This window comes from Morone saxatilis, unplaced genomic scaffold, assembly GCF_004916995.1.
Source record: "Morone saxatilis isolate NCDOM2014 unplaced genomic scaffold, NCSU_SB_2.0 Contig12, whole genome shotgun sequence".
Classification (NCBI taxonomy): Eukaryota; Metazoa; Chordata; class Actinopteri; family Moronidae; genus Morone; species Morone saxatilis.
The window spans coordinates 15,697,449-15,723,912 of NW_023339674.1; the positions used below are offsets into that span (position 1 = coordinate 15,697,449).

A 26,464-nucleotide genomic window follows, 5' to 3' on the forward strand; every position below is an offset into this window, starting at 1 on the left:
CATATACATATATATATATACATATATACATATATATATATATATATATATACACATATATACATATATACATATATACATATACATAATTGTCAAGCAAATAAAATTGATTGATTTTTATGACTTGAAGTGTAAAGAAAATACAAGTATCGGATCAGGACTCGGTATCGGTACCTCCCTAGTTCCTGTGCCTGGACCAGAAATGGTCCAAAACATATACATAGGAGAAAGGTATGAAGGTACAAGGTTGGCTTCCAGCAATAATACTTTTAACTATGAGCAGATATCAGCAAAAAACAACTGTGAACTCACATTCTCCACGTTGATGTTCGCCTTTGCACTAGTCTCCATGAATTTGATACCGTACTCCAGCGCCAGCTGACAGCAGGAGAAAGACAGTCAGTGTCAGCATTCAGGCATGATGAGACCCAAAATAATAAATATGTATCCAAATAGAGTGAGATTACAGGCTTTAATCTCATTGTTAAATGTATCACCTTCTCTCCTCTGTCTTTGGACACCTGTCGCTTGTCATTGACATCACATTTGTTCCCAAGGACCATCCTTTCCACATCTGCTGAAGCATGCTGTGGAGGGAAGGATCATAATGTGAACACAGGAAATGAATTAGTGTGTTTAGAGTTGTGCATACTTTATGGCTCTTTGTAAAAGATAAATACCAAAACAAAAAAATAAAACACAGAACAGGTAAATATCACTACAAACACACACCTACACATATTCACTAATGAATATTTTACCTCTTCTATATTCCGTATCCAGTTCTTGATGTTGTCAAAGGACTTCTCATTGGTAATGTCATACACTAACATGATGCCCTGGTGAGTTCAGAGAGGAAAAGACATGAGAAAACAAAGTAGCCAGACCACAATCATTCCCTAATTCTCATTATTCCATAGAGACAGTTTTGGACATTGAGTGTCTAATAGGATTTTCCATGTGTGTCCAGTTTTTATTAGTGATGGATCACAAGATTTTGCAGCCTCAAGTAAAGGCACTTGAACACCAAAGGCAACAAGGATCAATTAGGCTTCTGAAAAAAATGCAAACACAGGCAACCCGTTAAACTTGAACTAAAGGAGAGGCTAAGAAAACAATGCTCTGAGCGCACCTCCGATTTCCCAGGTGTGTATAAAATTAGTAACAACAATACTGGGTGTGGGTGTGGTTCTGGTCGAGATTTAAGTTTCAGTGTGCAAACTTGGGATGGCCACTATTTCGCCCATTCAGATCCCAGAGATAATCTACACTATTACATGAGGAACAAAGCAAACATTGCAACTTACCATGGCTCCTCTGTAGTAGGCCGTTGTGATGGTCCTGAACCTCTCCTGTCCTGCTGTATCCCTACATACAAAACACATATTTTTGTTAACTTTGCTTCGCAGAACCTAGCTAAAGTGAACCACGCTGCCCTGCACAAAGCATCTTTTCTCGTGATTTAAAAGGAAAACTTAATATTTTTGGGAAATTCAATTAGTTATTATGTTACTGACAGTAGATCTTTTAAAAAGATCAATGTCAATTTCATCTCTGTGCATTAAGCAAAGAGCCTCGAAAAAATGGGGCTGTAACGATAAACTCAACTCACAATATGATTGTTTCACAATTAAAAACAAAAGTGAAGAAGTACACTTGACCAAGGACATCCTTGAGGTAGGACATAAACTGTGAAAAAACATGCATATTTCCTTTTTCTTTGTAAAAGTGAAACTGTCTTTGTGCCTTGTTGTAGCTACTGACGCAAGTAACATAGGACGTCAAAGTAGAGAGTCCCCGCTGCTGTTTAAAAGTACCAGGATACATTTTTCACCTCTCTAATTCGAATCTTCACATATTTGAGTGACAATTTAACCGACATATCTTTACATTTCTAGTCAAACTTTTTTTTTTTTTAAAAACCATAACCAACTCCAGAGCCAGCTGGGTTTTGCAAAAAATTGAAAATTGCAAAACCAGCATCTTTGAGGCGAGGCCTTGTGAAAGACTTCATGCAGTCACAGAGCTGTTGGTGGTCATGACACAGCACCAAAGCAAACTACTCTTTAAACCACAATGTTTCATTTTCCTTTAAAAGTACTTAAGACACATAAAGAGTGTAAATAAGTCAGGTTTATAGTGCGGGAATACAACTTTGACAGCATTAGGCTAAATGGTAAAAGAGCGAATATATCACAAGTTACCTCTGTATTAGAAACAGAGAAATGAAGTAGACGTTGATCTCCATTTCAGCTTTGGTAAGACAACAATTAAGCAACTTAACAAAAACATTCCTTTACTATAATCGTATTTACTGAGGATATATTGGTAAAATGTTGTCACATCAGTGCTCAGTGGACACAATGATCTAAACTTTAAAATTATATCAAATCAAAGAAACCCATGAAGTCAGCAGTGTTGTCAAGGGAAGAAAACAAAGTGGTACAAAGTTTTAAACACAGGAAACCTCAGTTGTGCCTTGTTACTTATTTGAATCTTTACAGTCTTCTACCATCAGAAGACTGTTATTAACTTAATTACTGTTACTTAATTTTAAAGATATCACCTCACCATAGGGTATATTTTAAAAAATAAAAACCACTTTGCGTTATGTTATACAACAGCCATATAAACTAAGTTGTTACACCCAGCTTAAACTAACACAGGCTTTATTGCAGATTGGTTTTATTACACTATTATATTGGAGGGCTATTGGATTAGACTGCATTAGTCTTAGTTAGATATACCCAATAAACTGGAGACTGAAAGCAATTGCCATCTATCTCTGAACATTTCTTATTTCATATTAGTCAAGTTGTGAAGTAAAAGCATTTTATGTTTGACTATCTTACCATATTTGTAGCTTGATCTTCTTCCCATCTAATTCTATTGTTCTGATCTTGAAGTCAATACCTGAGGAAAAACAAAAGTCACACGATTCAGGCCAATTTTAGCACATCTGTCACCTGTATCTGAAAGCACCTCAGCACCCCATTGATAAAAACATGAATGTGTGTCGTTAGAAACCTCATAAACACTTTCTGTCACGTTGTCTACCAGAGTGCGAAGTACATATGAAAACTGACACTGCCAACTAGCTCACTGACAGCTTTGAGGCTCGTCAGCTCAGCCTGCCAGAGCTCATATGTAATACATGTAATATGTATAAACAGCCCTTGTACTGCACACACACAGGGGGGCTTTCTACGGGTTATAATGCCACTGTCGTTTCTAAAACAGCCCCTCTTAACAAGCTGCTTCCTGACTAGCCACAGCGAGATGAACGCTAGGCAGAAAAGTTAGCACCAAAATTAGCCCGACGGGATGGGCTGCAGCTCCGGTGCCACTTTTCGGCAAAGACAACGCTAATAACGCGACTTTTCACGCACCTATAGTGGAGATAAACGTTGAGTTGAAGGCATCCTCTGAGAATCTGAACAGCACGCAGGTCTTCCCGACGCCCGAGTCGCCGATTAAGAGTAGTTTAAACAAGTAATCGTAAGTCTTCGCCATGTTATTAGTTAGCTTACTACTGCGGATATCCCGCCCGCTGCGCGCACACACAGAGACGTCACTGGTCGCGAGCGGCCTTTTGGTCGAATCAACTGTCACTCTGCTCTGTCGTCGTGGCTACGGAAGTCCGTCGTCATGCCGGTGGGTGTGCTCGTTTCGATGCCTGAGGTCACCCGGAATGAGACGATGTTTGACATTCGCAACGTGTGGAGATCTGAGCAACCGGTGCACTGGGCGGTGTTTGTGTGCTGTGGTCAACCGAAATAACACTGACTTTAGTTTACCAGTGATTTCTATCTGTGGTTTGTGTTAGTTTCCTTTTCCATTAGGTTTAAGGGGAACTTAGACTGACGTTATTGCTCTACTAGAAGTATCTGACAGGTACTAGATATAATGTGAGATTAAAGGCCGTTAAGGAAAAGGGTTGTTTCAGTTTTTCTATGTTCAGACCACATTTCTACTTGTGAAACTGAGGTAGTTAGAGACATTCATAGTGGTTTCTCTTACTGTGATGTGAGAAGTTATTTTAACTAGAAATAAGTGTTGAGTGTTTGCACTGTTTACTGTAGCTACTGTTAATTTTATATATATATAATATTTTATATTTGATATTTTAATGATTCATTAATGTATGTTTTGTATTTTGTATGCTACTGGATACTTGAATTTCCCTCGGGATAAATAAAGTATCTTTCTATCTATCTATCTATCTGAAGCGGATTATATTGAAGATTTTAAGTAACACAAACTCTATTTTCTATGTAAAAAATACATTCTTGATAAAGTACTTTTTATTAGGTTATTTTTCATAATACAAAAAAAAACTTAAAATGACTAAAACTACTTTATCAAGAATGTTGTTTTTTTAAAAACAAAATATGGTTAGTTTTACTAAAAACAGATATTATCAGTAGGCTATAATCAGTTTCAACCATTTTTGGTTCAATTCATTATTTTTTTCATTTTGTTAAATGAACGTATCTGGTTTTACAGCGTTTGTGCTGTTTATTAACATAATTATTAAAGTAACATTATTATGTACTCCACATGGACCACTTCAGCCACTATAATAATCTGTTGCGCCTCCCCTAAAGACCCAGACCCCGCCTCCTCGATCTCCTCCGGTACTGAAACCAACACGTTCATCAATCCAACAACAAACTAACCTCAACGTTAACACCGCACTTACTGCATCTTCTTTACATTGGACCAAAACTCACAAAAGTGATTTCAGCCAAAATGCCTGTAAGTGAAAATCTTTATATTTCTCTAGTCTCTGTTTTTTATGGTAACAACATTTGAACCTGTAGAATTGAATGTTCTGTTTGTCAGAAAGCTGCTCGAATAGTTTGTTATTAACTGTTAATAAATATAAACATAATGAGAAATATACATCAGTCCATTGTTACGTGAGGTGTGCAGCGTCAATATGCCTAAATGTGTTTATAACTCATTATTATAATCTGGATTGAGTATACAGCTGACAGGAATAATGCCCGGGCTTGCCTGGACATGTCTGTGTACTTGCTTTAACAATTTATCCATCAGACAGTAGGGGGCATTAGAGTATAACCAAAACTCATCATCCAGTTAATAAGTGAAATAAAAACACATAAAGTTTACTGCATTATTTAAAATGACTAATGTAATCATGCTGTGATCTCTGTTGCAGCTGGCTAAGGATCTGATGCACCCCAGCCTTGCAATGGAGAGGATAAGACACAAGAAGAAGAGGCTGGTGCAGAGTCCCAACTCCTACTTCATGGATGTTAAGTGCACAGGTAAGAACTGTAGCACATGTATAATTTCCTCACTGATAATTATAATTAATATTTATATTGTATTATGTGTTTTAAAGTGGCATATTCTTATTTATCTTTAAATACTCTGTCAGGCTGCTACAGGATCACCACCATCTTCAGCCATTCTCAGACAGTGGTTCCCTGTGCAGGCTGCTCTTTAGTCCTTTGCCAGCCAAGAGGAGGGAAATGCAGACTAACTGAAGGTGAGGAAAATGTCACAAAACAAGTATTTTGTATTAAAAAAAATCTTTTACCTGCGATATTAAAATGTTTGATTTTCGTCTGTCTAGGCTGTGCTTTCAGAAAGAAAATTTCTTGATCAGAAATCTAACAAAACACCCCAGGCAGCAGATTGGACCATGGATAAATGAGTGTGAGCCTCAAACTTCATGATTTTAAATGTGGCTAAGAGAAATGTCATCCCCCTGTGGGGTTTCGTTGGACGGAGCAAGAGAGGAGCAATGCAAGTTTAAAATAAACTTAAATACATGAAGACATTGTGATTATATGCTCAGATTTAATTCTATGTATATCTGATTAACAAAATGAAGCACTTAATGTCGTGTAGTTACGATTACTTCTATTGACAAAGTAAAACATGTTTTTTAATCATCCAAATGCACAAAAAAGTCAGATGAGTCATGATTTCTGTAAAACATTTATTAGGTTGACATAGAGGGGGGGTGGTGGTGAATGAAACATTTCAAAATGGTCTTGATCACGTGTGAGGTGCTTTCCATGGCCCTGGCATGAGATGAAACCATGATGACCATCACAAACAAAAAAGAAATAAAACAATTTAAGAATTTATTGTCTGTGTTATGCGTGTTCTTTGGTCTTTGGAGAGTTCCCTTGGCAAAAAAAGTGGTGTAAATGAAACAAACCCAGAAAAAAAATCAAAGCAATACAATTTATCATATACCTAACATTATTCTACTATATACAATAAGTATCCATGGTTATTAAAACTTGACTGAGCTTCCAGTGGTTTGGGGTTTAGCTCGCTCATGTAATAATAAATTGTAAATCTAGTAAATATTGGCTACATTATGGCGTATTGTTGGCAATGTTGCTGAAAGTGTCTACGGTCAGGTCAAGCTCAGGGGAAGGTAGTACAGCTTAGAGATGCAGGTCACTGCTAGATACTATACATGCACAGCTCCCAGGTTCTGCACAGATTCCCACACCAAAGAGAGAGAGTAGTAAAGCTGGATGCACATAAATATCCAGTGCATCTCCAACATGTAGGCCTCAGGATGACTGGGGATTGGCAGAAGAGGCATTAGTTTTTTAATTAAATGTAAGGAAGCCTAGAGTGACTGAGCAGCATGTGCTTTGACCTGTGTATAAGTGAAACCTTTCCATAAGGTCACCTGTCCATTTGACCATGCCGTACAAATATAGAGATTTAGAGATTACAGATTTAAGAGGATACTGCAAAGGCAGGCACAGAGAAGTCAAATGTCTGTTAACTTGTAGCCTCTTAAGTTTGTACAGCATGATCAGAAAAATGAAACTGATGCCTAAATTCACATCACCACTGGGTGGCACTAATGTAGACTGAGCGAACCCCAACGCCATCTGCAGCATATGTATTAAAATAATCAGACAGAGGCTTAATGTATGTGCACATAAAATGTAAAACTGAGCCAGTTTAAGTGGTTTAGGGACCAAATCTGAGATTTTCTTATGGGTGTAATAATTGCCAGTTCTTTTTAAAGGAGTGGTCAAAAATTATTTCTGGGGAGAATTTCTGCAATCACAGCTGGAGATAAAAATAAAAAAAAGAAGCGATGTGGTGAAAGTAACTTCCCATCTTTAAAAAAAAAAGAAAGTTGTGCCTTAGAAAAAAAATAAAAAAACATCAAGGGACAAGCATTAAGTTAATCCCCCTTCTCACGGGGAATAAAGATTTTACAGCTCGAAATGTGGAATGGAGTCGAACATTGAAGGAATGTTACGTGACGATCTCATCCTCTCCAGTTTCCTCTCTGTGTGTTTATAAGCTGTTCAGTTCCTGCAGGGTCTGGTCCAGGACTTGATGTATGCCCAGATTCTCCTCTTTGGCATGTGATAATTTCTCTGGAGAAAAGGAAGAAAAGTGACATGGTAAAGCCTCAACCATTACTTGAAACAACATCCATTGTAAAGCAGCACAGAGCACTGTTTTACTGAACAGCTGTTTTGCATATAACTAATGGTTAAGCTGTGCATCATGCAAAAAAATCTAACCACACCTCTGTGCCTTTCATGCATAACCTGCTCACTGCTGCTGTCTGCCTGACGGCTGTTAGTAGATTACAGTATGGACTTTTTAGAGGACCTGTATGCTACACTGTGGGGTCATTCGTTGTATTAGATGCAGCCTTTGTGTAAATAGTGTTCATATCTGTACTATTCACACGTGAATGTATAAAATCAGACACCATTAAAGTTAGATTTACAACCAAAATAGTGTTTTACGGGGTCAAAGGGGGGCAGCAAATTGCATTAATTCACACCAAAACCAGAGTAAATCTCTCACCTTGTCTCGCATACACTTGCTTATAATAAGATGTACAATGTACATTAAGATCAAACTGCAGGTTGCCTAATTACAAAAGCCAAAGAGTGCATTGCAATGTACACAATGTAGCTGAGGATATGCATCAAATGTTTTACTACAATATACAGCTTGTATGAATTATGAAGAACAGAGAGACAAAAAGCTGTGAAGTAGGAAAGAAAAAAGATTTTAATTATTTTTTTTCTGCATAGTAAGATGGGAGGAAGGCACATGTATGATCCACAGGGAGAAGCTGGAGAATCCGAACACGAGACGGAAAAAGGGAAGTGAAAGACAGAGAAAGAGAGAGAGAGCATCTACAGAGATGTCATGTCATTGAGGGCATGGTCCAGCTCCTCGCTAATGGCCTTGTACTTCAGCTTCTGAGCATACAATTCATCTGGAGGTCAGAGGTCGACAGGAAGTGCAGGCAGGTGTCAAGGACAGCAACGACACAAACAAGCCAAAAGCAGGATAAGAATGAGAGACAGATGGAGGCAAAGAGGAGAGGGAGGAAGGAGAAGACAAAAAAAATAGGTCAGGCTTTTTAAAGATGCAGAAATGCTTGGAAGAAAGAATGATGCACATCTAATTATGCTTTCAGCTCTTTAGTTCGGTGAGCTTTGAGCATTTAAGCTTGTTCTGAATCTCTCATAAAACTGCACCAATAACTCTATAAACTCAGCTGCCTGTGGTTCTGCAACTAAATAATGCTGACCTAAAAACATCTGAGCACATTCTGTCCTCTTTGCAGCCTGGCTGACATGGACTAGTTGTCCTTCAGAAACAAGGGTCTTTTATTAGCTTGTCTTAGGTAAGGAGTTTCCATACATCTGGCTCTTTCTCTTCCACAGAAAATATTTCCAGTGTTGGAATAGGACACTCCTTCTGGGGTCTTTGTCAAACTGAATGTAATTGTGTGTGTGTGTGTGCATTAAGATGGATTATGATTAGATTTAGTCCCTGACCTACAGGAAACTCCATGTAACTATCTGCATGTGGTTCATCAACATGTTTCTTGCATCCTTCGCTCCAGATGACGGGTTGTTCATTTAAAGCCAGTCACACTATTGACCGATTGAACTGCCTTTGCCTTTTTATCTTATATGAAAAATGTATATTTTGGTGCAAATCTGCAACATTATGACATGTGAGTGGTACTGATTTCATACCTTCCAGGTCATCAATGGACTTTTCCAGTTTGGCCACTGTCCTCTCTGCAAACTCTGCACGGGTTTCAGCCTGACACAGACACAGAAACAGTATGTTACATTGTACAAGAAACACGCTATAATGTAGTGAATTCAACATTCAAGAGTGGACACCCATTGCTTTTCAACAGCAAGTAATCATAAAAATGACAAGTTTGACATTTAGGTTTTTAAAGCATACGCATATTAAACTGATAAAAAGAATAAGCTCAACCAGCTAAATAATCAATTTAGTAATAAAAATAACCAATCTTAAGTGTGTGAATAAAACTAGGAGAGAAATGTAGGAAGAGAGGATGGAGGATGACATGCATCAAAGGTCCTCAGCCAAATTTGACCCAGAGACGCTGTAGTTACATCATACATACATACATGTGTAGTATACCACCACCCAATTGTGTTGCCCATCCCAAGTATGACAAAAGTGCTTCCCTCTAAACGAATCCCGTATACACTAATGTCATCAGAGGCAGCTTTTTTTTTTGTGGCTTTTCCTTTTGTTGTGGAATCACTAGAATCAGGATCTCACCTCCTTCAGTTTGTCAGTCAGGACTTTGATCTCCTCTTCGTACTTGTCTTCTTTTTCTGAGTACTGTTGACAGAGACACAGAAATGACGTTACCAAGTAAGTGGCAAAAATACGCACATGCTTTCACCTAACAGTGTGAATACATTCTGACATTCAAGATATATTAAAATTATAGCTGCACCACTCCTTTAAAGGAGAGAAATATAAGGTAGTGGCACGAAAAGACACGAGGTGTTGGCCAGGGAACAGGTTTCGCTGTGATGCCAACCATGGCAGACCTGACTGAACAAAGCAAAGGCATGTGTTGCTGAAGGAGAGCGGTCATGTGGTAAGCCTGGCATGCCGTCATACTGCCTGTCTGTGCCTGGGGAGGAATGTAATCTTGCAAACAGGAAGAATGTACTGCAGGTCTCTACTGGCTGCTGGTTCGTGTATAGTGAAACACTATTAACCCCCGCATGATAAAAAAGCAGCCTCAGAGGCTAATTTGTCGTGTGGTTGATAAGTTATTGTGCAAACATATATTTAAACATCTCTGTGTCAAAGGAGTTCAGGTCTTATACTCTTGATATGTTCAGGTCTTCATTTAGATAACCTGAGGGCAAAATAAATGGTTGTGTTGTAAGTAGGGCCTGATGATACACAATTATAATGGAGGTAGTATGAAACAATACTTTGTTGATGTGGTATCCCTCCCTACACACTCAAATTACTGTCCCCTGAGCCATGAGAACAGCCCAAATGATAGGATACAGCGAAGTGGAGATGAGTATGTGCGGGCTGCCAGACCTGGTGTCCAGTATATACTGTTGTATATATTTAGGTTGTGTGTCTGTGAAAGAGAACGAAAGCAACTCTCTGCCATAATATAAAGCAATATGGTTAGGAAATTACATTTTACCACCAATGCTTTTTGAACAGATATGTTTGTCTTCGGCAGGCCAAAACATTGTCAGACTCAGTGAATGCATCCTGGCATGGAAAACAAGTGGTTTTTACTCACAGTTTTTGGCTAGCCTTACACATAATCCTGACACAATGCTTGTTTTGAACATTGCTGGATAAAAAAAAACCAAGGTCTGCTACAGGCAGCTGCATTTTTTATTTATATAAATATGTAAATGTACTCAAATGTCACTCTCACCTTCTCAGACTGGGCTTCTAAGGACTTCAGGTTGTTGGTCACATTTTTCAGCTCCTCCTCCAGGTCACTGGCTTTACTGTGAAGAGAGGCCGGCATATTGTTTTAATGCAAAAGTGTTCAAGTGTGGACATGTGCGTCTTCATGCTCATGTTTGTGTGTTTGCTGGTTTTACCATTCTGAGAGCTCGGCCCTCTCCTCAGCTCTCTCCAGCTCTCCCTCCAGGATCACCAGCTTACGGGCCACCTAGGACGAAAAACATTCAAACTCAGGGGGGAAATTTAGGGACTCAAAGCACAACAGGATCCAAAAGACAAGAGCCTGGACAGCAGAGTGGATCCTGACTAAGGATGTCGGTCTTGACTCCTGCTGTCAAAGTCTCACCTCCTCGTATTTACGGTCGGCCTCTTCTGCAATGTGTTTAGCCTCCTTCAGCTGCATCTCCTGAATCTCCATCTTCTCCTCGTCCTTCATCGCTCGGTTCTCAATCACCTTCATCCCTCTGTTCGGACACGACACAGTGTGTAAGGATAAATAAGCCTTTAAATCATGTTATGAAAGCCAGGTGTTGCAATGAAATGGGTTTCACACACAGGCAATGACATCTAAGGAATATCATGGTTGAATCTTGCTTAATATAATTTAATCTGACCTCTCGCTCTCATCTGCGGCCTTCTCTGCCTCCTCCAGTTTCTGCAGTGCTGTGGCCAGCCTCTCCTGGGCTCGGTCCAACTCCTCCTCCACCAGCTGAATCCTACGGTTCAGACCTGCTACATCACCCTCCGCCTGAGAAGGAAAAAAGGGGGAGAGAGAGAAATTTTGTCATTCATTCATTCAACTTTAAATCATCCAAGCTGGTTTCCCCTCCCCCCTGTTCCCATCGTAAAACAGGAAGAGAAGAAAAGGCACAAAGTGGGGCAGTGAGGAGAGAGAAAAAGGTGGACGGCAACCTGTACCTTTCTTCGAACTGCCTGCTTTTCGTATTTAGTGTTATTGTTTTGTGGCTTGTAAAACTCTTTGTGAGGCTATGTTGAAAATGGAATAAGAGAAAAATAAGACAGGGATGAAAGGGTACTTTCTAGGAATCTGGTGTGTCCTCCTGCCCCCTATTTTCCCTGACCACTGTCTGGAGGTTTGTTAAGATGACCTAAGCTAATTCTCCCCCTAAGTTATAAGAATCTTTGTATAATAGAGACTTTTCACTTTCACTTACCCCCATTGTGACAGTTTCTATGTGTTTTTTTTAAATTCATATGTAAAAACTAAACATAAGTGTTATTATTGTATTGGGAAACAGTAACTTTAGTGTTTGCCAGTGTTGAACACTTTTTACCACTGCAAAGAAACTGTCCACCGGTGTATCGAGGCAGCCATGTTGGGGGAGAGGCAGCTACACAAACATTCAGTGCCGTGCCTTTATAGGACTCTTGTTCTGAAATATACCTCGGATAAATATGTTTAAATAAAAGCAGCTATATATAACCTGGTATCATGACTATAGGGAAATATTTTGCCTGTTCTTTACACTCATGAAGCTCATGCAGTCTCCTCAATCCACACACGAACTAAAATACATTCAATTCCATCTGTACTATGAGTAAGTGAGATGTAATCTGTTCTTCTTGCTCTCTGGGGCCACTCATGTTTCACAAATCAATAGTAGAGTCCAGCTGATGAATAATAAGTGAAATGGAGACAGCTGGAGGTCCTTGGAGGATCTTGTACAAAAACAGGGCCTACCTGTAATAAATAGTCTCTGACGAAACACAACTAACTAACTGCTGAGTCTGGCTGGAAGAGCTGATCCTTTGTAATATCTGAAAATCGTGGGACTTTGATGGGACAACTGAATGAAACGTTGACAAAAACTCAATTTCCGGTGACTGTGAATGCAGAACTGGGGCAAGTAGGTTGGACTAATGGGCTTCTTCTCATCTGCCCTTGGTAAACAAAGGCTGAGAGAGGAAAAAGAAAGCAAACAGACAACTATACAGGCATTTCCTCTCTGTTGGCCTGGGAGTGTATCCAACCACAACCTCCTAGGGAGACGCTTGCAAACTGAAAACCAGCCAGCTTTCATACAAAAGTTACCTTAAAGAAACTGCCTACTGTTAAAATGTAAGTTTACAACCAGACAGCTCAAACAGCATAACATAACTTGACAACGCTGAACTATTCATTCAAAACCAGCGTACTCACACTCCCTGTTCTTAAAACGAAGCAGCTGGGGATTTCTTTGACAAACAGACATTATTCTGTGTTCGGTTGCAGGGCAGCAGTTTGTAGGTCAATGACTCATTAGCTAGTCATTCAGTCCAGAAGTCAGTCTGCCAGTCAGATCAATAGTCAAAGTGTCTGCAATTCATTTTACAGGTAGGTGAGTCATTCCGCTACACATTTGGTGAGATAAAGTCATTAAGAGAGACAAAAGAGAAAGGACTGGCAATGAGGAGAAAAGGTATCACTGCAGAGAGAGAAGAGGGAGCTCAGAAAGCTCAATGGAAAAGAGTTATTAAAAGTCTGTTTGTGCTGAGAATAAATAGACCTCCATCCAGTCTATTCTTCCATTCTGTCATAGACTCAATATTTCAGGAAATGAAAGCATGGTTTCCTGCTGGCACAGGCCTCGTTTTTAATTTTTAACATTTTCTCTCTCTCGTCTCCATGTCATCTAAGACTGCTGACTAGCCAGTCAGTCTTTCCACCTCTCTTTTTCTCTCTCTCGCTCCCTCCCTTGGTTCTTTTTTGTTCTCTCCCAGGTCCTGCCCTACTGCACCCAGAGCTGCCAGGGGAGGCAGCGTTGATATGAGACAGGAAATGTCTGCCGAACTAGCGTTGACATGTCTTAAAACAGCCAACAGTTGATAGAGGAAAACCCAACCCAACATAGAATGAATGAAAAGTTATAAATCGGCTAGAACATCTTGAAATCTCATCAGCAATGTCCTCTATGCTGGTCTGCATCTGTCAACACTACATGTGGCTGGTCAGAAACATTGAACAGGATTAAACTGGAGCCTGAAATAACAGACATTGTCACTTCCTGAGTCCCAAGTCCTGAGTGGAGCAATGTGCTGTGAAGAATACCGTCTGCACATAAACAAACATGCTATTCATGAGCTTCAGGTCAGCTACACTGGCACATCAGATGCTGTAATGCACTTCCAGACACACACATTCACTCAACAAACATGCAAACAGTAACTCTCATTCTGTCAATCCATGCCTTTCTCAAGCAAACATAATTTCCAGCTAGCAACCAGCCAGCTTCCTGCCCAGTTAAATGTTTGTTGTCAGGCAACACACAAACACAAAAAGTCTTAGCTAATAACCACTATGGTAGTGGTATATCTACGCTCTCAATCAAATTTGTGCAACCTGGTGTTTTATCTGTCATCAGCTTTTCACAAACACGGGGGGGGGGGGGGGATCCCCTAATGGACAGAGACAGTCTTGTGTCAGATAAAAATAATCTTATATGTGTACAGCACATACTCTCATGCCTCTAATTCACTCAGCCATGACCAGAGTAAAGAAGAGCTTTTCCTGTAAATCCTGAAGGTACTGTTGACTATACTTCAACTGCAGCTTTAGAAAACAATTTAACCAATGCGTAAAGGACAGCAACACAAGCTCTTCGAAAAGCATTCAGAGCTTCTGCACAAAACTAACAAATGTGACTTCAATGTTAAGGTAAAGGTCACAAGAGCTGGGAAATACCAAGTCGAGTGAATGAAGCTTTTTCTTTAAGAATAGATACTAACGTCACTTTACAAATAAGGATCTAGAAAAGAGTGACAGGAAGTCAGCTGCCCAACATCCTTTCATTTCCTCCCTTTGATTGTTCTTTCTTTCAGGGCTGGTATTCTCTGTCTCTGGGCCTTGCCTCTTCCTTTAGCACCCACTTTGCATTCTTTGACTGCCAGGGACGCACACCGCCTTATATGGTAAAACAAACTACTGTATGGAGAGTGTTTGTGGTGGAGTATCAGGAAGATTGTGGCAGCGAGCACACACACACACACACACACATATGTAAAAGATACTGGATGACAAGTAACTGCCCTGTTATCAAGCTTGTTTAATATGTAACACCAGTTCTTTCTTAAAGGTGAATGGCATTCCTATGACTGCTGGCTACTTCACAGCTTCCCTGGACCTGTTAGTGCCTCGCTAAAAGCCATTCAGCCTTGGTGGCTTTAAGAGTCTTAAAGGAATAGTTCGGTCAGAGTTAAATGAGAGGAAGCAGACCACTCTTATGTCTGTACAGTATGTGAACCTACAGCCAGCAGCCTGTTAGCTTTCGCCCAAAGATAACAAAATCTGCTTATCATCACCTCTAAAGCTCACTAATGAACCTGCTATACCTTGTTTATTTAATCCACACACATTGTAGTTTTAAAGGGGGTTGTGTGCCGGATTATTTCTCGGCTGGGCGCAGTCACTTCCCAGAGTCTGGCTACTGAACGGTGGTGACAAGCCCCCGTAAAACCACATTGTGCCTGTTTTACACTCCGTTTTTGTACGGATTAAACAAACAAGATATAAAGTGTTAATCAGTGAGCTTTAGAGGCGCTGGCTGGCATGTTATGTTACTTTTGTACAAAGCCAGGCTAGCTCTTTACTGCCATTTCCAGTCTTTATGCTAAGCTAACGACCATATACAGATGTTGAGGCTTCCAGGCTATTCTCAGGAGCATCAATAAGTGACACAAACTACAATATGTAGGAATGCAGGGCTCTAATGTGCTTTTCCATTCACCTCTCTGTCACTGGTTGACTATATATTGTCTATTGGCCTCTATTTAATAAACAGTCTGCAGGCTGACATGAAGATACAGCACAGTTCTACTGGGAATGACTTAAAAAATACCTGAGTGTATTAAATGTATTAGAGACAGGATCAAGGACAAGTTAAAGAGGAATCTAATTATTGGCTGATTCCAGGGCAGTGGGCTAATGAGCTGCACAATGCTGTTGGGTTTTAGGGGAAGTTATTCCTGACTCTACTGCTCACTACTCTCTATGTGAATGTGTGTCTGTGAGTGTGTAATCTTTTTTCCCATAAAGATCTGGCATGCAAAGACAGCTACATACAGTATAAGCCAGCCTGTCATAAGGTATGATATGTAAAAGAAGGTTATTAAACTTCCAGACAAGCATCACTATGAGTTCCCTCTGTGCAAAATGTAATTTGTCGCCATTTTTCTACAGTATGTATTCAGACTTTCACGCAGCTCTTGAGCTGGTTTGAGGCTTTCGTTTCAGGCTCTGCCGCATAATACTCAACTGTCTAATTGTGACAAGAGGCCCTTCAGGAATCCACGAAATGTACTGGGAAGAAAACTATTCAGGGGACTTTACAGGATTCAGACAGCTGTCTTTCTTGGTTTAATGGAATTTACATTAGTGGCATTTTTTAGAAAACAGCATTGGTCTTTAATTGTGTGGTCTCTGAGCAAATAGAGAGCAGACGATTTAACTACTAACAATCGTAGCAGCAGTTTACCCAAGCAATAAAACAGTTTATGCAGTTCTTTCAGGCTAAATCAATACCATTTCCACTCTGCAGTACAAGCACTGACATGCTAACAGATGCAGAGATCCAAATGACAAAACCATCAACACAAGTATAGCACTGAACTTTGCATGCATCCACAAAGTAAAAGACTGGCTCAGTGTGTTGGATTTCAAATGATTTAAACACTACTATATGCTATAAATGCTACATAGAATACTATAATTCCCACTCTCTAAATGCTACTTAATGACATTACAGCAAATTTATCTTCACTAGCACAGACTGTACAAATATATTCTACTCTTTGCTTGGACTAGAACCCGCAACCTTGGCCTACATAATCAGCTAAGCCACAAGCCACTAACATGGGAGTTTTCCCCAGAATGCCAACACTGTCAAAACGTATCAACATGTGGCAGTTATATTTGGAAAGTTGAGCTATTCCCAGGGAGAAAGTCCAAAGAAAACAGTGAAACCAGGAAGTATTTCTTTCCACAGAATCTGCTGAGGACTGCTAGCGGCCCAGAAGAAAACCTTCGAACCCACTGCCCACACCAAGCAGCAAACAGATGCTACTTATGATTCATTCTGACAAACTGATGAGCTGAAGGAAGTTGTGTTTAAGATAAGCATTATTTCTAAATTACTTCCTGCAGTTAGTTTTCAATATGAGATCTAAGTGGAGTAAAATGCACACGGCTGTAACTTCAGTGTGTCTCCCAAATCCAGTGTATAGAGACAGATCAGTTGACCCCCATTGTCATAAGAAAACTAACTTCAAGTGAACTGAAAGGAGCTGATGTGGACATTTAACATTTGTTTTTATTTTAAAGTATTGAACTTTCCCTAAAGTTGTACACCACTGACAAGAATCTGCTTTAACCCGTGTAGAAACCACCACAGTCCACCACAAACACTAATCTTCCTGTTGATCAGTGCTGGAGCTCAGGGACAGGAAGTGCTGGGAGTAGAAGCACAGGAAGCGCTGGACCAGAGTCGGCAGACGACATCCTGGGAGGGGCAGCCGAGGGGAATGGAGGTGTGTGGGGATGACCTTCTTCCCAAAACTGATACCTCAGTGGGGGTTTGAGTCCCACTTCCCATTTAATCTGGCTTTAGATATGGATCAGTATGCCACAAACTGCACGTTTGCACGCTTTGCGGTAAAACACCAATTATCACCATGGCAACTGTATGTTGTCTGGTGAAAACATGCGTGTGCTCAGCATACAAAAACTTCTACTTCAAAAAAGGGAAGAGATACTTTACTAAGCTTTTAATTCTACGCCTTTAATGTCCTTTGTTGTCATTTCTGATCATGATGTCATTATTTACTCTCACAAATATAAAAAATGTCGATCACAGAGGGGAAAGTTGTATCACAAATGGTTCATCTGTTGCTCACACAGCTTTCAGGGTCATGAATTAAGTAAAAACAATCATCTTTGGCCTGACTGACCCTGAATCTTCAACCAGCAAACAAGTGTAACTGCGGTGAAACACAATGAAAAATGAATAGCTCATTGAGAATAAAGGCCATACATAAAACGCATCTAAGCAGGTCAAATGAGCGTTTGAAGACTATGTCATGTCTCTGTAATCTGACAGAGCCTTAAGGGCATTATTGAGCGGTTGAGTAACGTCTCCAGAGGCAAAAAACCGCATTAGGAATAACACAAAGCAATTACTTTTATTTTTTAGTGAGAGATGTGGCCAAGTGTTTTTCTGATGCCTCTACATTTTCAAACAATGATTCATTACCCTAACGCACTCAGCAAGGTTCCTGTTTTGATCTCCCCATGCTCCGATGAAAGAGTTTTTGTGCCGAAGTAATAACTCCAGGTTGCCCTAATTATTCACATGTGGGACCACACCAACCCCGCCACACAAATACACTGCTCTGTTTGATCAAGGTTAGCCGAGATGTAACATATCCACTAGGGCTGGTAGGCAGATAAAGGACAATTGTAATCCTCCTATTTATCATTTGTAAACAGTACAAACACATTTCGTACATTGTTTACACACATTATAATGTAACTATAAGCATATATAGGGTGTTTTTAAGTTTATTGATCTATTTGTCAACACCTTCAACTCCTCTGGTTCTGGTATCTACTTTATAATGTGTTAAATATATATATGTACAATTTCTGGTTTGTTTATGTACTACTCATAAATGATAAATAGGGGGCATTAAAGTAAAGTGTTCAGTGTCTATAAAATACAAATTTCAATTTGTCAGCCAAGTTCTGACAGTGCATGTTATCCTTAAAAAAAGTTAATGTTTGACTACAACTGTACTACTCCACTACTACTACTACTACTTTTGGCTCCTGAGCAGTTACTGTACTCACACCCATCCCTGTACATGTGACGGAAAACACACAGTAGCCTCATTTAACATCAGAAATTAGCAGGAGGTGTGTCCTAAAAGATAAAACATTAATAAGTACTACCAGAAATCTTACACAATTCATCCATCCATTGATTAAACCAAATTCTTTGGAATTATGTAGTCCTACAGGTTGGACATTAATATTTCACTGAACAAACAAACACACAAGGTACTCTATAAGTCCCAGTTATGTAGTAACAGACAGACAACTATGAGGAATTATTACTAATGTCACTGACGTCAGTATACAAGTTCATATCAGAACAATTACCCACAAGCTGAGCAAACGCCCAATTGTCAAATTAAAAAGGTGCCCTGTTACCTAATAGGCAGTCTGTAACAAAGGGGTAAGTCCTACAGCAGGCCAGCTCCTTTCATCATCTCAGCACCCATATCTTTACAGCCACACCTTCCCCTCCCACTCTCCTTCAATCTTTCTACTTGTCCTGTCATTAACCAGCTCCTATATGCAAAGGATATGACACCATATGCCATAAAGCAGCATGTGAAACAAGTCAGGACTGTTACTTAATTGTGCTGCTAAGCATTTTTTTTCTCTCCAATCTCTACTACAAAACTCGGATGTGGGCAGAGTCAAGAGACAGGCAGGTGACAGACCTGGGCTTACAATCAGATGAGTGACTTTCAACACATCTTTGCGTCTAGTTTGAGAAACCACACATTTCAATGATGACTTGTGCTGGTTGCAGCGGGTTGTTGTGCAACTGCTGCTGATTCTCTATGTTGATATGTAAACACGTGAAAGTGTTGAAAATAAGGCTGCAACTAACAATTATTCTCAGTACTGACGAATCTACTGATTAACAGTTTTATCTATAGAATATCAGCAAATAGCAAAAAAAAAACCAAGTTCCCAGAGCACAAAGTGACATCTTTAAAGTACTTCTTTTATCAGACCAACAGTCTAAACCTCAAAGATAGAAGATAGCAGAACATATTCACACATATGAAGCTTTTAAAGATTAACTAAGGATCAAAATTGCTGCTGATGAATTCAATGTGGATCGACTAATCGATTAAGCGATAACAGCTCCAGCTCTAGCTAAAAATGGCACATTTTTCCGACTATTCCTTTGAATCCCTAATAACAGAGTAGGCATACTTCTGAGTCAATGCCCTTTATTTTCCTATCATCAGTGGAGGCCGGGTGGTATGGTGGTTAGGCATACACCCAGACAGCTGCTGCTGGCACACATCCACCCTGCTGAGTGTCACTGAGAAAGACATTAAGAGTGTGATAAGTGAATTTCCCCAGAGTCACATCATCATCATCATCATAATCATCATCATCTAAATGCTGGCAGCTGATACCACCTAATTAAAAAGCGGTCACAATTATAAGATAATGAACTGAGTATTTACATGGTTCATATTAATAAGAAATAAGTTTATCAGTCTCATAAATATATTAAATTTTAACACAATAAGCTCAGTGGTCGGTGTCTACGTGGTCTTCATTATTCACTGTAGTTTTGCAGCGGCCTGTAACTCAGACCGCACTGAGCATGCGCACAGACCTGCAGGAATCCAAACTTTTTTCATTGAGGACCAACGCCTTGCATTGTGGCACCATCACGCCCCGCGAATGAATCAATGACATGAACTAATCAGACCTTTTTTTAGAGCCCGAGAGGTTGAATGCGAAGAATTTAACATCACTTCATGTGTCTGACAGTGTGATAGCAGAGCGGAGCGGGAAAAGAGCGGGGTTATGAGGGACAGAAAAGACCTAAAAATGAGAGGATTTGATTGTCTCACTTTCTCTCGGAGCTCCCGTTCACTGTCCAGCTCTCTCTGTAGGACCTGAGCCCGATCCTCCGCGTCGTCGGCCTGCTGCTGCAAACACTGAATCTTCCTCTTCACAGCATCCAGAGAGTTCATACCTGCCATTTTAGACTGTTTACTTACTTAATTTAAGACTACGCGTAAAGGAAAAAAACTGTTAAGACTATTTCTGGGTTGTGCAAAAAAAGAAAGAAAAGTAGGCTAGTGCCTCCTGCTTGTTTGGTCTATTCAGAATAATATTATAATAAGAAAAAAATGACTTTGATCGTTGATTTAAAAAGAAAAACAATCAATGTCCGTCCGGGGCCAAAGTCTTCGGAATGTAAAGGAGTCGTTCAAGTGCAACAAAAGTTATATAACCAGAAAAGAACAGTGTCCAGGTGTTCTCCAAATGTTTCTTCTGGTCTGTAGGAATGATAGGTTCATGAGCTGTGGAGAAAGTTGTCCTCAGGAATGTGGCAGTTTTGGTCCGGACACTTTGGGTTTGAGGAAGAGGAGTAGAAAAGCTGCGCGGTGAGGAGAGCGGAGAGCGCCAGACTGTGGCGGAGGAGGAGAGAGATGATTGGGACGATGAGGTCAGAGAGGGCGGGGCGTGTGTCCCTATAATGTGTGTGTGTGTGTGTGTAAGCGATCCATGATCCCTGTGACTGATGCGATCACTGCTACGAGACTTTGAGAAGAAAAAGGAAAAGCCAGGATGAATTACTTTCAGTTATTGTAAAGGCACAGTGTCCAGTGTTTGTTTAGAAGTCACAAACACGAATTTCAACTTTAAACTTGATTTGACAGTGAAATGTCCCTTTATAGATTTAAGTTTGAGGTTTGAATTTGCATTGTGCACTGGGAATATAATACATAGTGTGTATTTGATTGTGGAAACAACTTCCAGCATTTCTTTTAAAGTTAATCAATGAAAGCCCCAAAACACTGGATCAATAACAGCTCCAATACTGACCTTATGAAGCAGGTAGCAAATTGCCCATGACCAATAAGTACAGTTTCTTTGACAATTTCATTTTAAAACTGAATTATTCCTCTAACTGTTACATTCATTCAGTCATGGCAAACTGTAGTATTTATAATTAATAAATAATAAGTTCTATGCAGTGAAGTGTAACACTGGTACTGGATCATCACTTTTTTCAAGTATTCACTTCTTTCTTGGGAAATACTGGAGATTACAGACTCAAAAATACATTAACATTAAACAACGTCAGAAAGGAAAAGGGAAATTCATGGTTAAACTGCTCACATATATACACAACTGGGGTAAAAGGTCAAAATTAAGGATCATTTTGGCTATAAAGACTCAACAGATAGATCAGTAATGGTGTCATTGGTTGATAAGTAGCAAGAAATTGCTGTACAGAAAGCCAAACATTAGTCACCAATAGTCACCCTCCACTCAAAAATGTGTTTTTCTTCTTGTTCCTTAAGTCGCTGTTTGAGCTCACTGTGCAGAATGAGTATGATGCAGATTTTGACACTAGAAGGATGTTTTCACTCTTCTGAAAGTGGAAAGTTTGTCTGTGCTCACTGAAAATCTGATGTTTAAGGGGCGGGGCCTACCACTATGATTTGTGACATCACAAATAGTTTATCCAGTATGCAACTTAAACAAGTGTGATGTAGAAACTTGTATGTGTCTTAATGCAAGGAATCCTTGTAGAAAATGTTTATGTGTTTATATTATTATATTATATAATTACTGGCTCAAATATTAATATTGATACCGACTGCAAAAATCCAGCATCAGTCAGGCTATAATATCATTGGATATATCATTTTGTGCTTATTCAGTGAAATATTACATTATTCTAGATACTGTGTGCATAATTTTACAGTTCAAAAACTATAGACTATATTGCAGACTACATTTCAAAATAAAGTTACAAATAGTGTGCAGCTATTATGAGGAGGGGAGGGCTGAAGAGGCTGCCAGCTGCACAGACTATTAAAACATAATTACATTGATCAAAATATTGTCTGTATTTCCTCTTGAACTCAAATTAGTAGAAGAAACTACATATATACTATATATACATGTATATATGACAAATATATCCCTAGTTGATGATGACATATTACTTCTAGGGATTTTTTTTATCCTGCTATTTATGAACCTCTTACCTCTCAGGAAATCTGTTTAGTGAACTTTTAACAAGATATGCATCATAAATCTTTCTATTTTTGGGGAACTGTGTGAGTGTTTGTCTTAAAGGAGTAAGCAAACATCATCCACCACCTGCCTGCTTGTAGCTGATGCTCATAGTGTGGGTGTAAATCACATTTATGCTGCATCTTTCATGTTTCTCTGCCAGCCCTGCCTGTGTTTACCTTCCCCGTTTCCTATTCACACGCTCGGCCTGTGAGCAAATATGTTGGCTGCACGAGCAAGCCGTCCAGCAGATCTCAGCTCGGTTCAAGTTCGGCTCGAAACTCACCGTGAAGAAAAGAAAAGTCGCTCACAATCAATCTCATCTGTTGATTGAGCCTCTCTGTCTGATTTGCCCCTTGCACCGGAAAAGCTGGAAGCATTGATTTCATTAGACACAGGAGTGTGGGGTTTTCTGTTTGCCTTAGCTGCATTCCTGGCATACCAGAGCCCCAATGCCTGCTCTCTGCTTTCTCTGCCCGGCCACCCCCACAGTCCAGCTTTCCCCCTAAAACAGTAACTGTTGCTGGAGTGAACAGTGTTATCAATACCTGTATCAACAACACTACATGCTGCCACCCTCTTTGACTCTCACCACCTTTGGCTTTCTGCATCAGACTCTCTGTCTGGTGGCATGAACTAACAGTGAAGCTGGGATGACCTAAATATCACCTCTACTAGTCGCTGCTTCAGGGACTATTTTTCACGAATCACAACTGCTCGCCTGTTGGGGTCTTTGGCTCACTGTTCTGCTTTTCCCAGCCCCCTCCAGGTTTCCAATCTGGTCGTGCTCTCTGTGTGAATTCAGATGTGTAATGACTTGACTGTGGCCTCTAATAAGTGACATGTGGAGGGGAATTTATGGAAGTGGAGTAGAGCTGCTTTACAGGCTAGAAATGTTGACATCGGGACTACACTGTAAACAAAATCTATTTTTAAGAAAACTCTCTTTTCACAAACTGCTGCACACAAAGGAGTGGAGCTGTACCTAGTCAGACTCAAACCACAACTTCAACCACTGTTTTTTCCAGGGGCCCACTTGACCCACTTTACATGTGAGGCTTCTCAGAACTGTTCTCAGAGTTTATTTAATCACTGCGTGAGGATAATCCAGTGTGTCTCAACCTCAGTCTCTGTGTCTGTATGTCAGACACTTCCCTTCCCTTTGTGTGTAGTACAACACTGCATTTCCTTGGGATATCCTCCACAAGGCTCAAACAATGCCACATCTTGGTGGAAGCTGGGAGGTTTTGTTTTCATGACGCTTCTCTCTGCACGGTTTGCTCAGTAATCTTATTGGAATGACTTAGTGGATTTTTATGTTGTTATTAAACTGGTATGATCAGTATTTTAGCTTTATCTTGGACATAATTGACTCCCTAATAAGGACTTTGTTTAGATTTGAGTTCCGCTCTCCTTCTCTCCCTTACATGACTACACGCCTGTGCACGCATGCACTAAAATTCTGGAGGAACCACCACTGACAGATATACAGTGCTGTGGTTTGCGGTGTTGCCAACAATCTTGAATGTGATCTATTTTCCCCAGATTGCAGCTGATTAGCCACAGGACAACTAACTTTCTGAATGTTCCGCTACATTTACTGAAATTAGTTATTTGTGTATACACAGATTTTCTCAGAGACTTGAAAGTTAGTTTGGGGCTGATGTAGAAGGATGATCCTATCTAAAATTTATATTGTATTCCTCTGTGGTGGAAGAAGTATTCAGATCTTTTACTTAAGTAATAGCAGCCATACTACAGTGTAAAAATACTCTATTGAAAGCAAACTTTAACACATGGGGCTATGCTATGTTTACAGGTCTTGGGGAGTACTACTGCATATGTGAAAAAAGTGGTATAAAACCTTCTGTGTGAAATCTGATAAATGTCATTAATGTCATTTGAGTCCTTGTCGGTTGGTCTGAAGACTACAAGTGTGAGGAAGAATAAAATCTGGAGTTAAAAATAAGTGAGTTAACAGGACCTCTTTAGCCCACTCCTTATCTGTGCCTGAGGCTATATTAGCCACCGCTAGGCTAACACACCTGAATCTGTGACCAAACTGCTGCCAGGTTATGACAAGGAAACATAATACATGGGAAACAATAGACTATACCTCTGGTTGTAAAACATAAATTTTAATCCTTTGTGAAAATCATTAGTGTGACGATGTTATAGGAGTACAATGTCAAAGTACTCAGTAGAGTACTCTTTAAGTATTATAAGCTGCATACACTAAAAGTTCCAAAAGTAAATGTTCTAGTGAGGCATAACAATGCCCCCTATGATTGTTATATTACTGTTAGATTAACGTATAAGTAGAATTTTACAGTTGTAGCTGATGAAGTTGGAGTAGAACTGAATGTATATACTGTTGGGTAGTTTAATATATAACAATACATAAAATTTAACATTAAAATGCAAATAATTTACAAAATTGTACTTATGAAGTACAGCATTTGAGATGGAAAGTGTGTCTATGGTAATATCACAGGACAAACATAAAAAGCAAAACAATACATTCATTTTGTATTTATATGAACAACTGTGTAGCAGTTTGTCTGGTAATCTTTACTGGTTTGGAGGACCTGAGTGAATGTGCGTGTGTGTGTGTGTGTGGTTGAGGGGGTTACAGTCTATCCGTGTGTTCATCTTTCAGGAGTGGCTGCACTGGAATGTAACAGTCTCTGAAGTGCTCCAAACCATTTCTCTGTGGATCAAAGTAAAACCACAGCTGGTGCTGGCTTAGAAACAGTCCAGCTGTGGAGTAATGGGCTCTAGTTTTCAATAGTGCCATGGTGACATAAGTTTGAATCACAGTCGGAAAAAGTAATTAACGGCAAGAGCAGGAGCTTCTTGTCAATATTCTTGCTAAGGATTCAATGCAAAACAGTGCTGCATCATTATTACTGTATAAGAAGCTGGTTTCAGTTCAAATTTGTGAAGTGAAGTGAAACTCAGTTGACCCCCCCCCCCTGTGTGAGCGTATGTACAGTAAGTACACACAGTGTGTGACCCTTCACTCACGTCTGCAGCTTTCTTCTCAGACAGTTCCAGTTTCTCCTGAGCGTCTTTCAGGCCCTCAGAGAATTTGTCCAGTTCGTCCTCTGTCTGCTTCATCTTCTTCTGGAGGTCCACCAGCTCCTCCTCCAGCTACAACAGGAGAGACTGTTAGTCCAGTTCACTCTACTGTCTCTGCCCAGTGTCTTTTCATCCAAATCCTGTTACGTTCTAATGTTTTTACCCAAACATTTACCCACTTTTCCCCCCAGAAGATTTCCTGCTAGCTCCACTGTTGGCCTGAGGAGGTAGAAATCTATTCTTTTATATTCTGTTCAGTTTCATAATATTTTTCATTATATTCAAATCATATTCTGCTCTGTTCTATTCTATTTGTTTGCTCTCTCTTCACCTGCACTGTATTGATAGTTTTAAGTTACATTTTCTTTTGTCAGCATGCTGAGACAATGTTTTTTGAAAATCCCTCCTGAATAAACAAATGTCTAACAAAGGTTAAATCGATGCACTCAAAAAACTGGATTAGTTTTTCCCTCAAAACTTTCAGCAACTTAAAAAAAACTGTTCATGTGAGCAAAATGACGGATGAAATCGATTACTTTTAGTGTGTTTGCATTTGGCTTAGATAATGATTCATTCTGATGGGACGCTGTTAAAGCCAAGGTGTCTGAATTCAAACCAGTGATAAAGCAGCAGTGGCTGATTTGGGAGTCTAATTGTGTTTATGATGTTTGGGAACATTTAAATGGTAATGTTTTACTATCAGTCTCTCATGACATGAACTCTGGTATTCAGAGACTAATCCTCTCTCTCTCTCTCTCT

At 39.7% G+C, this 26,464-nt stretch overlaps 3 protein-coding genes across 6 annotated transcripts in view; 1 reads left to right on the forward strand and 2 right to left on the reverse strand.

The window, feature by feature from the left end:
* Positions 1-3,562, reverse strand: part of LOC118322208 (ras-related protein Rab-8A-like) — a 6,961-nt gene extending 3,399 nt beyond the window's left edge. The window contains exons 1-6 of the mRNA XM_035653827.1: positions 3,390-3,562; positions 2,853-2,913; positions 1,308-1,368; positions 762-839; positions 498-587; positions 313-378 (exon numbers count right to left, since the gene is read on the reverse strand). Of these exons, the coding sequence (XP_035509720.1) occupies positions 313-378; positions 498-587; positions 762-839; positions 1,308-1,368; positions 2,853-2,913; positions 3,390-3,513 (480 nt within the window). The 5' untranslated portion in view covers positions 3,514-3,562. The remainder of the gene's footprint in view (positions 1-312; positions 379-497; positions 588-761; positions 840-1,307; positions 1,369-2,852; positions 2,914-3,389) is intronic.
* Positions 3,563-4,596: 1,034 nt separating this feature from the next.
* On the forward strand, positions 4,597-6,125 carry LOC118321654 (40S ribosomal protein S27-like). The gene is made up of 4 exons (XM_035653084.1): positions 4,597-4,758; positions 5,186-5,294; positions 5,408-5,518; positions 5,606-6,125. The coding sequence occupies exons 1-4, from the start codon at positions 4,753-4,755 to the stop codon at positions 5,632-5,634; spliced, it is 255 nt and encodes an 84-aa protein (XP_035508977.1). The 5' UTR covers positions 4,597-4,752; the 3' UTR covers positions 5,635-6,125.
* tpm4a (tropomyosin 4a) overlaps positions 5,961-26,464 on the reverse strand; it is a 22,075-nt gene continuing 1,571 nt past the window's right edge. The window contains exons 2-9 of one of the 4 annotated variants that reach the window (XM_035653079.1): positions 25,652-25,777; positions 11,394-11,527; positions 11,126-11,243; positions 10,917-10,987; positions 10,745-10,820; positions 9,601-9,663; positions 9,033-9,102; positions 5,961-7,397 (exon numbers count right to left, since the gene is read on the reverse strand). In XM_035653079.1, coding sequence (XP_035508972.1) covers positions 7,315-7,397; positions 9,033-9,102; positions 9,601-9,663; positions 10,745-10,820; positions 10,917-10,987; positions 11,126-11,243; positions 11,394-11,527; positions 25,652-25,777 — 741 coding nt within the window. In that variant the 3' untranslated portion in view covers positions 5,961-7,314. Of the gene's footprint in view, positions 7,398-8,031; positions 8,261-9,032; positions 9,103-9,600; positions 9,664-10,744; positions 10,821-10,916; positions 10,988-11,125; positions 11,244-11,393; positions 11,528-20,439; positions 21,013-25,651; positions 25,778-26,464 lie in introns of those variants that run through there. The other 3 variants (XM_035653080.1, XM_035653081.1, XM_035653082.1) reach the window with 3 other exon arrangements.